Below are 12,540 nucleotides of genomic sequence, written 5' to 3'. Positions count from 1 at the left end.
AGGCTCATGGGTAGATGTTCGTTTGTAAACAATGACACGCTATGGCCATCTGACGCATGCGCAGGTGACGACTCCCCCACTTTAACCCCAGGAGATCTATACCATACGTGGTTTAATTTGTTTCAGCATTCAAATTTCGGTATATGAACACTGACAGTTGTTCACAATGTTATAAAAGTTGTGATCTGAAATTAACACAATTTTGGAGAACGGATAACATTTTGTGGTTTACACATCTTGGTATTCTGCAACAGAGAATGTGTAGTTTTGTGGAGTAGAGCGCCATCAGTGGTTACAACAGGAAAACACTTTGTTTTTATTATTCCATTTAAGGGTTCAAAAGTACATAAAATTTAATATGGCGAGAGTCTACTTTCTTTTGGAGAGTCAGGACAAATCAAGAAAGTGGATATTACACAAAATTTTGTTCTCACAAACTCAAATGATGTAACATTTTTGGTGGCAGAAATATGATTTACACTAAGGTATTGGTATTTCTACTATCTAAACTATCATTTTGTTATATGTAAAACAAATTGAACATCTCCAATGTATTTTGATGTCAAGGTTTTTTTAGCCCATTAATCATAATACATATAAATAACATTTCTCAGGGAATTTTTGCCTAAAAACTCATCTTTTGCTTTTTTTCCACACATCCACTTTACCAAAAAAAATTTGAAAATACTTTATTTTAGCTGGAATTAATTTTCGCTAAATATACTTTTTGGCATTTTGTTTGGAATTTATTTTCACTGATTTTTGACGAGTTGAATGTAAAATATAGAAAAAAATATATATTATAAATAAATGTATATTCGCTGAATTTTATTTTCACTGAATCATTCCTACAGCGAAAATCAATTCCAAGTGAAAATTATTAAGTATTCTACAGTAGTCTTTTCAATGCGATTTTATACAGGAGATTGAGTACTGACTTTCCATTTGCCTATTACATTTTCAGTATGTAAATTTTATGAGAACAATGGTAATACATTTCAAAACTACCAAGACTCGCACTGCATTCATGTAAGGTGTCTTTGTAGCATATTCTGTATGAAAAAAAGCATAGTGGCCTTCCAGAAATTAATGCAGGGCTGTATACAAGATGTATTGGTGAATGGTTTGTGAAGGGCAAATTCAAAGTAAGATAAACACTTTGAAATTGCAGGATTTTTTGTAGACTGGCAAAGTCGGGACTTCTTTTTTGTTTTACGAACACAAACATTTAGCGTTTTTAAGCGTGAATGCGGAAGAAATCCCAAGTAGACTCATCTGCAAACGACTCCCTGCATTGGAGTGAAAACCGGAACGGAATCACTCTGGTGATTATGCTAATTATAAGTTGTTGACTAGCATTGACAATGAATCAGAGTGCAGCTGTATACATCACATCTTATCTATGTTAATGTACGTGACCTTTCACTTCTGAGGTCCCGACGATTTTGATAGACTACTTGTATACATTGGACATTTAAATTGACTTGTTTTCACCTTCACAAAGTTAAATTATCCATCTCTACGACCAAATCGAATCAACCTTTAAACGGTCATGTTTACTTTCACACACCCACTCATGAATAATCAATGACATGAATAATTAATAGCAGTCAAATGCTTGCAGATGCGTCTAGTCGGGATTTCTTTAGCAGTCAGGTTAGTTTTCACGATCACACAATTATTTATTTTATTTTTTAAAACAAAAAAGAAGTCCCGACTTTGCCAGTCTAGATTTGTTTGTATAAAGTTATTCCGTGATAGTGTCATAATTGATTTAATCAAAGAATTGTCATTGTAATGTTCCTGTAACTTGACAAATTTTCTTTTAATGTTATAAAAATATTTCCCCTCAATTATATACTTTTTCCCACAACCATATGGCACTACCTAGTGCTCCTCGATCAATCCATTGTAAAATCTTACATTAGTCGTATGTTTTGTGGAGTCAGATTTGCATCTTTCGTATGCTCACAACTAGGATCAGGGCAAGATTTTTGTCATAAATTAAAACTTTATAGATTATGCAACAGTGTTGGGAAAATCTAATCTTGCACTGTCCCATTAGTGACCTGAAACATTGGGGATACATCAAGTTAGTTTATGAATATTCATAAGTTGATTGACTCTGCATTAACCCGTCACAATTTCAACTAGATGCATTCACCAAAAGGATGTGCTACCATACCTGTTCAAGCATGCTAGAGTGCAAGGACATTCAACAGAATAAAGCACGACACAAGTGACCTACATGTCAATCAGCTATCAACACCTGCATGCACGATTTTTTTTTTTGGGGGGGGGGGGGGGGGTATGAGACTTTAAACATGTGGTATACACATGTGCACACTTCAGACAGGCATGCAAACCCTTGTATTTCGTGGTCATGTCAAAGAATCAAAACAGAAGAGCTTGTATTATAAAGGTAATGGCAGCATAAAGAAGATGGTCTGAATGAGCTGTAGTTTATACATGGTGGTATTCATCATCAGGGTTTGTATACAATCAAATTGGAAGGTTTTGATGAATAGGCTATCCCTCATCAGTAGCATAGTAATGATTGGGGGTTGGGGTTTGGACTTCATAAACCACAACAAATTGTACTCTGAGTCGCCAAATGCCAGTTTTTAATAGCTTTTTTATACAACTTATCACATCACAATTTTTTTTTATCACCGCATCTGTTCTCAGAAAAAGAATCCTAATATTTTGCCACCCATGTGTTTTCGTTTGGCCTCCTCATGGTCCATGATGCCCCCTGACGTTGTTAAAACTACATATCTGGGGAAAAAAACAAACAAAGAAAAACCATTAAATATTGGTAAATGTCAAAATACATTGAAGTATTAAAGGGTTCAAAATCCAATGTTGATTTCAACTAGTAATTTAAGAGACAGCACAATTTCAGTGCAGTAGGAGATGGCAAGGGTTATTTGATGAGGAAAATCTAGTACTCCAATCAAATAGTTTTCACTCTTCTTCAATTGCATTGATACACAGCTTGATGTCATTTGTGCATTATTAAAATCCCACCCTCAATGGTTTTCCTCCTAAAACATTTTCGCACACAACAAAGAACGTGGTTGCCCCCCTAATTAGCGAATACAAGTGCAGCATATAAATCCAGAAATAATATTCAATAATAATAATTTAATTTTCTATCATAGTCTAGATCAATAAATACCTGCAGACCTCCAAAGTTGCACCCATTAAGGCCTTCCCATTGGATCTGTGAGGAACTCTAATAGAGGTTCAACTCCAGGTTGAATTTGTAAACTGGTCTATTGTGAAACTCATGAAACTCCCCCCTCTGAATCACCGGTGATCAATTTAAACTACTGGAGCCATGCAACATTCATTTGTTCATTATGTGAATAGAGCATTGAGATAACTAGGTAAGAAAGATTGCACTTAACACTTACCCAAACTGTCTTGAAGGTAAAAGGTTTGTCTGCCATTTTTCCATGTCGTGTATTGAAACGTCAAACCTAGGACTAATCACACCACACTGCAAAAAAAAAAGAAATATTAGGCATCGTAAAGTCAAGTGACTTGCAAGATTGTGCTTGATTGGTTACACAACAATAACATTCAACAGCTAAGCCAATCAGAAAACAGCTTGTATGTTGAAAGATTCTTTAAACAAATCTAATCATGCCTTGTATAAGCTTAGTCTGTTCAATGGATTATAAAATGAATTGTAGGTCAAATCGTACTTAATGTTTTAACATATCTACATGGGTCAATTTTGTCAGAATAGATGCATATTGCCTTTCTTAGATGCCATTCTGCACACATTAAGTAATCTAAATACAGTGATCCCTTGCTAAGTTGTGCCTCAGTAAGTCATGATTTTGGCAGGTAGTTGGCAAGCTCCAAAAAATTCTATTGTGTTTTGATGACAGTGTTGAAGTAAAAACTTATGTTTTATTGCATTGTGTATTTAATTAGTCGCAAAAGGGCCGGAGGAGACAACTTAACATCCAGTCCGTCAATAACCGAAATACAAATGGGTGCCTGACCTAAGGTATGGATACACATGTCAAGTTGCAACTTTAGTACGTCTTTTATATAGCTCTATAAAACTTGCTACAACACTGATCAATAGATCAACTGAGCAGCATGACTAAGCAAAAGCTATCCAGTCTGTCTGTACATAAAAAAACTCGCAACGATTGACCGTATCAAGAAGGGTGAAAACCAAGTCAAAGGTTGCATGTGATCTAGCAGTCAGTGAGTCCAATATTCATGGGTGGGTGGGTGATCCAAGGCAAAACTGATCAGTGGACATAGAACCTGTGATGTTTTTCAATAAAGAAAACGTACTACAAGTAAACCTATGTGTGTATATGTGTTTTTTAACCCCACTTTCGATTGCAACACAGGGATCACTGTATTTATACAGAAACCTGCTATGCAGAATAGAAATCAAAGCATGAACAGTTTTATCAAGTACAACCATTGTAGACTACAAATGGCCCCAGTTATGCTTTTAACAAGTGTATTTACATATTTACATCATCCTGCATAGAAATAATGCAATTGTGTAATTCTATTGGAGATTCATTTCTAACGAAGCAAATACAATACATCAATAGCCATGAAATCCACAAGGACGACATACCATGCATATTTGCATTAATATTAAATTACAAACACTATAAGTGTGGTTATCCTAGACTTACTTTGTTCAGTCTTCCTGTGAGATTAACTACAATTTTTCCAGATCTGTGATCATCAATAATTTCAAATTCTCCAATGTAACCTGCAAAATATACATCAAGAAAAGTTAATAACAGATTCTGAAACTGAATCCAACACACTGCTCAAGTGTGTTTTCAATATTTGTTCTGGTAAATTGACAGGTTTGACAACAAATATATCAATAACATCTAGTGGTGATGACATTTATTACACTTTGATCCCAGGAAGAAATTAGACTTACCGTGCTTCATCATTACAGTGAGGAATTTCACTATTACTTTGGAGCTGGGCCTTATAAGCACCTGTCTTTTGCCTCGTTTTTCTGCATTGTTGATTGACTTTAAGGCATCCGCCAACACATTCATGAGCACCATGGTGGCTGTAAAAAAAAAAAAAAATTCAAAATTATTTCAACATTGTTATTTGAGATTCTGTTCAAGTTACATTTCCTTGGATTTTGATAGTGGGCAAAATGGAACCATGAACTTGCAAACTGAGGAAATGTAGGTATGCGATTGTTAATTAAAGTTCAAATTAAGGCCAACATTTGGGCCTGGAACACGCAATTTATATGTAGGGGTGACATGTTTAAAAAGTACTGGCCAACACACTTTATCAAATCAAAAGCAGCAATGTGTTATTGTCCCAAAAATAATACTGACTTTTATTAAACTTATCTATCTATAAAACAGTCACTACATTTACAAACTGGAGAGATTTTGAAATACTACAATACTAAGCATGATTATTTGAAAATTTAAATAGATTTTGTAGAATCGTGATGTTGATTTTATTTTAGCAAACGTCATTTGACAAGACTGAAGAATTTTTGTGAATGTATAAAACATGTAGTTCCTGTGGCAGAAATGTTTGTGAAAAGTGAACATTTTCAAGAAAAAAACTAAAGAACACTCAGTATTTAGTTACATCTGATCAACTATACCAAGGATTTCTAGACATCTCAACTCAAAATTTTCTCATTTTTGACCCAAGACACTTCGACCCAAATTGGACATCTCGACCTACCGCATCAACACGACCCTATCTCTACGTGGTGACACAAACCTACATCTAGTTGCTAGTGTCGCCCTTGATAACTAAATATTCTCGTGATCTTGTACATCGTGCTGTATTTGAATGATCGACATCTATTGATTCGAAACATCGGCCACAGAAAGCCTGATCGAACCGATCATTAAACGCAATCTAGTTCAATAGATCAATCCAAAAGTTACGACATTTTCAAGGGTTGCGTGCTGTGAAACAAACAACAAATATAGCAAAAAATGATAATTCAGTGAAACAAACACTTGTCTGTGAGCACTGGGAAAAGAACGATGTTATTGAGATCGGGTCGAGATGGCGGGTCGCCTGAAATATGTCGGTCGAGATGTCTAGGGGTACTGGGTCGAGTTGTCCAATGAAAAACTGATCGAGATGCTAGATCTGCGACTTTCATAGGTAGATAATAAGTAATCAGAATTACTGGGGAAAACGACTGAACCTGTACCTATACATTGGATTTTAGTCCCACTGAGCAAGGGTGTTGGTACATCAATTTTCTGTGTACATCTGAATGTTGTCAATGTTCTTGCAGTTTTATTAATATGAAGTCTCTCATTTGCTGAAATATTTAATGTCACTACTGCAATCACCTTTGTTCCATGTGCTCTATGTGACCACATCGGATAGGTTATTTATTATGATAGTCAACTCGAAATGACAATGTAATTATTGTAAAATAATTCAAAATTTACAATAACACGCACACCGTCTGAAATATATCAAATTTCCGCTGTATTACGATCACCTCAATGAAATGTTTGATACTAACCCGAAAGTCGGAAGATTTTGTGTTCTTATTTATAAGCAATGGAGAACGCGATCATGTGCAATTCGCCTGAAATGGTCGAACATTAGGGGAAAACATTAACAATTATTTTGTTTTCCTTCGACTTTATTTAAAAACTAACTGCACCGGGTTAAGGACTACTATATTGACTATCAGGGGCGACTTTCTTTTTGTCCAGAAATGATAAGAACTAGACGATGTTTGCGGATGTTCTTCATCATGCAGACGCTCCACTACTTACCAAATCCAAGATGTCGGAAAGAGAGAGAGATCTGAGTTCGCACGGAATTATGGGTAAATATAAAAGGTCGTGTTTTGCGAGAGTGTGAGCGAGACTTGGGCATTTATTGTGATCTCTTTGGGTCATCGATTTGCTTGTTTTCTGGTTTGATGTAGATCGTTGGTGTGTTTCAATCGATCCAGGTAATCACAAAATTATCACTGTTTGTGCTAACTATTCAGACTGCGGTAAAACTGCATTTCGTTGCCAGTGGCAACTTATCCACTCGACGCGCGCAGCCATTTTGGATTCTGTGTTCAGCTGGGGTTGAGGCTCGCTGTTGATGTCATGCCAGTTCTCTGATTTGTCTCACATAGCTACAATTTACAAACAAGTTTACCGAAACAACCACATTGTGGGTTCGACTTCTAGGGTAAGTTTTTCTTCAGTGATTCTGATAGTGAGTATTCAACAGCCATAAATCTTCTCTAAAATAAATTGCTCGGTCACACGCCTGCAAGTAAAAATGAGGGAATAACCAGTGCATGAAGTCGAGGAGGGGGGGGGGAGGTACAAGATAGATAGAAAGGCTGAAAGAAGATAATTTTTTAATTGCCAAATTTTCAAATGCTAATTAATTTGTCATTATTTGATATTGCTGCATAGTGTCCACGCAGCCCATCCCATCCCATCCTCCCGGAATGGCCCCTTCTTTGAGGGTATGTCAGTTAGCAGCTGAGGTCTGAGGGTGTATAAATCTCAAATAATCTTTTTATTGTTAACTGAATTTTAATTGAGTAAATAAGAATGTGTAAAATCGCCTTTTTCAGAATATCTAAATAAAAAAATCAGATTTCTAAAAGTGTGCATGGTTATTTACAATAACAGTTTTTTGAAAAACGATAAAAAGATGATACTGATAGGTTCAAAAGAATTGCTATGCAATGAGCTCTGTGATTGGTCAATTCTTCAGGGGTCAACAAATTTTAAGAGAAACCCTCTATACATATCTAGCATACATACATATTGATACATGCATACCGGTAACCTGCTATGTAATCAATATAAGCACATCAAAGCTTTCCCAGCTGCTCTACAGCGCTGAGTGCTTATAACAATATATTTCATTTGGTGTCATTCACACATATTTATGTTGTGCTGATAAAGGCGTTATATCTTATATTGAGTCCCAATCTCCTAAATATTTCAATATAGATCAATATAGTAATAGTGATTCCTGAATCAGTCCATCTGTTCAGTGCTACTTACATGGCTTGGATTGATAATGTATTAATATAAGGGCTGTGTCTGAATGCCACGTATTCTAAAATAATAATTCGTTTTGTATACAATATGGTAAATAGATTAGTAATCTTTGTGATTATGCTCTGCATTATTTGTACTACCGGTATTAGAAGCACATCTCCAACGGCAGCGCACAGAAACTGAATATTTCATTTATCTTATTGCTGATCATTATATGTCTTATTTTGACCGTAGAGACACCGTCGGTTCATGAGCGAATGCGCTACTATTAGAGCAAATATTGTATATGATTTTTTTTTCATTTGGTGATGTAAGCTACGTCTGTCGACAGTCGTATCAGTAATAGAACCTAGGAAACATCATGCATACTACTGTATATCCTTGTTTAAAAACTAAAAGTCTACTACATGTACTGTCCTTGTCATTATGGCTGGCTAGCTCAAGTGATCATGGGAGTGACTTTTTGAAAATCTTGTCAATATTGTCTGAAATTGGAAAAAGATAGTCGAGCATTGATTTTTGTGAGTATTTGGTTAATAGAGTAATTTCACTCTCAAATTGGCATATAGAGTTTGTTTAAATTGTATTTTCTTTATACCAGGACTGCATCATGAACTGACAGTTGAACATTTACATTCTACATCAACATCTCTATAACCATGGCGACGCTTGCTCAAGTAAAAGCTGGCAAACCTCAGAGAAAGAATTTTGCCGGAAGGCCTCGATCTGTGGCTAGTGGAATATCATTACCCAGAAAGAGGCAAGTTATCAGGCGCTCAGAGGTTCTTCTTGATGATCAGGTAAAATAATAATTATTTTTATTGATGAGCAAAGAGTAAGGGTAGAACTATTGGGCGAATTATTTTTTTCTTTTACATAGTTTTAAGCTTTCATGTTCATAATGCTGTCAATTTGATCTGTTTGCTCTCTGTTATTTACTCTGTGCTACTGCAGATTTTTTTCAAAATCCACCTCTCAAGAGTTCCCCTGAATAAGTGAAGGGTACTTCTCTTACTCTATTGGAAAATGAAAAATAATAAAGTTCACCTTTTCTGATTCTATTTGTTATGTTAACAGGTACGCATCATTATTGAAAAAATATTGTGTTCTGAGAAAACCGTAAATGTTAGTCATTCAAGAACTTTCAACCTGTTAACAAAATGAAATTATCACATTATTTTTTACATAAATGTTGATTTATACTCAAGTCATCATCCTTTGGACTTTTATTACCCAGTGAGAATATTATAAAACTGGCTGAAAACATATAAAATAGATACTTTTGAACTATTTCCATGTAGGAATTACCATTAAAGATGCAATATTGAGGAAAACTAATATGTTTTAAATATTGTTGTTTTGATACTCCATATGGTAGACAAAATTGGATTATGAATTATCATTAGCTAAAAATGTTGCATTTGTAGGACACACAACAGTGTTAATAGTAGTGTTAGATGAAAAATAAAAACCACTAATACGCAGTGGTTGTTATTGTACATACAAAAACAGCCAGTGAGAATTTTTGTTGCATTGAACAAATACTAAGATGTGTGCTATCAGATTTTAAAATTATAGTTCATCAATATATTATAAAAGTTCCCATTCATATTGAATCTTTAGAGCATTTTTCCATAAAAATTACATATTTGTCAGAATTTCACAATAATACTTGACAATCATAAGTACCCATCCTATAACACGCATGATTATTTCACGTTATGTACTTGAATGACATTTTGACGAAACCTTTTTATCAAAGGAACTAATGCCTAATGGCTTAAAATTGCTATTCATGGGTGTTGGACAATTTTGTAAGCAACAACCTAAAACATTTCTGTTTTACATAGCCTGACATGGTTTAGTTTACCTATACTGTACATTTACCTAGAATACTGTGATATTTGTAATTGCTTTATAAATTGGTGGTACGAAAGATATTCAGTGCCCAATTGAATTTTCATACATTATTGTATTTACCACCTTGTCTGTGATGTAATGGTTAGTGTATCCACAAAGCGTCAGGGAGATTGCAGGGATGTTTTCCATGGTTGGCTGCACATTCAGCAGTGAATATGATGGGGCGTAATACTGTCGGTCTTGTTTCTGTCATCAGTTGATACAATGTATAAAGCATTCTCTCCACACTGAGGTGCGGATGACCGTGGGTGACCGGGACTTACCTGTGGATAAATAGCACCAAATCACCAGTTTCCATATTGTTCTTCTAGATATCTCTTGTCCGTGATGTACAAGATAGCCTGGAGAAAGCCATGCAAGAATTGGCTAATGCTAAAACAGTAGAGGATGTGGAATTTTACAGAATTAAGGTCAATGAACTCAAATTACAATGCGATGAAATGGTACTCATCCTACAGGTAATTAATTAGACAATGTCTGAATTAATTTCCTAAAAATTATTTGATATTTTAAAAAAGTTTTTTATATGTTGGTTCATAGTGTCATTGTAATTCTCATGGACACACTGTATGCATTAAAGATGGCAGTGACAGGATTTTCCTGAATTTTTGCAAAACTCTTCACTAGAATTGGCAATTAGAAAGTCTGAAAAAAGAATTTGAATTATACGAACCTCAATTATATGTAGTTTGAACAATTTTAATTTCAACATGAAAGCCAGGGTGAAGTTTAAAACGGGGGAGTCGTCACCTGCGCATGTGTCAGATGGCCATAGCGTGTCATTGTTTACAAACAAGTGTCTACCCATGAGCCTTTGCGCTTTTAGCGTGTGTTGTTATCGTCGCTTGGGACTCAATTCATGTGCGTGATGACCCTCGTGCTTTAACGCCATGACGAAATAACAACTTTTATTTAAACTTAAGTTTGAGTTCCCGCATGTTTTATTTACTCTTGTTTATTTGATTGGAAGTTTCGTTAGTTAGGTTAGTACATCTATGATAGAGTAAACATATTTTGTATTGCTACATTGAAAATATCATAATCATACATGTAATTTTTTCTCTGTTTTGCTGCTATTTGTCTATGAAAAACAATGTTGTTTTATTAATCACCATGGTTACAACTGTATTTACCTCAACAAAGCTAATGAAAAATGTATTGCTACATTGAAAATATCATAATCATACATCATGTAATTTTTTCTCTGTTTTGCTGCTATTTGTCTATGAAAAACAATGTTGTTTTATTAATCACCATAGTTATAACTGTATTTACCTCAACAAAGCTAATGAAAAATGTTTCTGTAGGTGATTGGTAAATTGAACAGTGAGTTAGCATATGCACGGTTAGAACTTGAGAAGCTAGATAAAGGTGATAAGAATGTCGCAGTGATCAGAAAGAGGGTAACATGGTTAGAAGACCGAGTGGAAAATCTACTCACAAGACATAAGAGAAGTGATACACAGGTAAGCATGCTTTTTTTTTTATTGAGTCTGTGAATATCAGCTTCACTTTGCATAATGCCATTATGATATGAAGATGGTCACACACAGCCCTGTCTTAAACTTGAAATATGGTATCTGTGGCAGAGAGCACCATATATACCCTCAGCACTTGCGCTGGAAAGGAGAGACAACAAATTCCATGTCAGGAACAATGTTTGGATTTACAGTTCGTACCAAAAATGAACTCAAACTTCTTACATCACATACAGTATGTATACCATTAAATGCAGACCTCTATGCTAAACCCTATTCACTTCTTACACTACATACAGTATGTATACCATTAAATATAGACCTCTATGCTAAACCCTATTCACTTCTTACATCACATACAGTATGTATACCATTAAATATAGACCTCTATGCTAAACCCTATTCACTTCTTACATCACATACAGTATGTATACCATTAAATATAGACCTCTATGCTAAACCCTATTCACTTCTTACATCACATACAGTATGTATACCATTAAATATAGACCTCTATGCTAACCCTATTCACTTCTTACATCACATACAGTATGTATACCATTAAATGCAGACCTCTATGCTAAACCCTATTCACTTCTTACATCACATACAGTATGTATACCATTAAATATAGACCTCTATGCTAAACCCTATTCACTTCTTACACTACATACAGTATGTATACCATTAAATATAGACCTCTATGCTAAACCCTATTCACTTCTTACATCACATACAGTATGTATACCATTAAATATAGACCTCTATGCTAACCCTATTCACTTCTTACATCACATACAGTATGTATACCATTAAATGCAGACCTCTATGCTAAACCCTATTCACTTCTTACATCACATACAGTATGTATACCATTAAATATAGACCTCTATGCTAACCCTATTCACTTCTTACATCACATACAGTATGTATACCATTAAATGCAGACCTCTATGCTAAACCCTATTCACTTCTTACACTACATACAGTATGTATACCATTAAATATAGACCTCTATGCTAAACCCTATTCACTTCTTACATCACATACAGTATGTATACCATTAAATGCAGACCTCTATGCTAAACCCTATTCACTTCTTA

At 34.9% G+C, this 12,540-nt stretch overlaps 2 protein-coding genes across 2 annotated transcripts in view; one reads left to right on the top strand and one right to left on the bottom strand.

Moving 5' to 3' along the window:
• Nucleotides 1-2,595: 2,595 nt before the first annotated feature.
• Nucleotides 2,596-6,876, bottom strand: LOC100368291 (small ribosomal subunit protein uS8A). The gene is made up of 5 exons (XM_002737447.3): nt 6,795-6,876; nt 4,943-5,080; nt 4,683-4,762; nt 3,420-3,505; nt 2,596-2,778 (listed from the first exon to the last, which is right to left on the bottom strand). Exons 2-5 carry the CDS (start codon nt 5,073-5,075, stop codon nt 2,685-2,687), a joined length of 393 nt encoding a protein of 130 aa, XP_002737493.1. The 5' UTR covers nt 5,076-5,080; nt 6,795-6,876; the 3' UTR covers nt 2,596-2,684.
• A 184-nt stretch (nt 6,877-7,060) lies between these two features.
• Nucleotides 7,061-12,540, top strand: part of LOC102802357 (uncharacterized) — a 36,939-nt gene continuing 31,459 nt past the window's right edge. The window contains exons 1-4 of the mRNA XM_085502392.1: nt 7,061-7,206; nt 8,641-8,839; nt 10,271-10,417; nt 11,267-11,425. Of these exons, the coding sequence (XP_085358518.1) occupies nt 8,699-8,839; nt 10,271-10,417; nt 11,267-11,425 (447 nt within the window). The 5' untranslated portion in view covers nt 7,061-7,206; nt 8,641-8,698. The remainder of the gene's footprint in view (nt 7,207-8,640; nt 8,840-10,270; nt 10,418-11,266; nt 11,426-12,540) is intronic.

Source organism: Saccoglossus kowalevskii, chromosome 8 (assembly GCF_978046115.1).
Source record: "Saccoglossus kowalevskii chromosome 8, keSacKowa6.1, whole genome shotgun sequence".
Taxonomy (NCBI): Eukaryota; Metazoa; Hemichordata; class Enteropneusta; family Harrimaniidae; genus Saccoglossus; species Saccoglossus kowalevskii.
This window is presented reverse-complemented; position numbering and strand designations above follow the sequence as displayed.

What these genes read in the sequence shown, in the direction of transcription:
- LOC100368291 (XM_002737447.3), bottom strand. Translation starts at nt 5,075, where the DNA reads ATGGTGCTCATGAATGTGTTGGCGGATGCCTTAAAGTCAATCAACAAT. An exon ending in CACTGTAATGATGAAGCACG is followed by an intron (nt 4,763 to 4,942) that starts GTAAGTCTAATT and finishes TATATTTTGCAG; the next exon opens with GTTACATTGGAGAATTTGAA. An exon ending in TTACCTTCAAGACAGTTTGG is followed by an intron (nt 2,779 to 3,419) that starts GTAAGTGTTAAG and finishes TTTTTTCCCCAG; the next exon opens with ATATGTAGTTTTAACAACGT.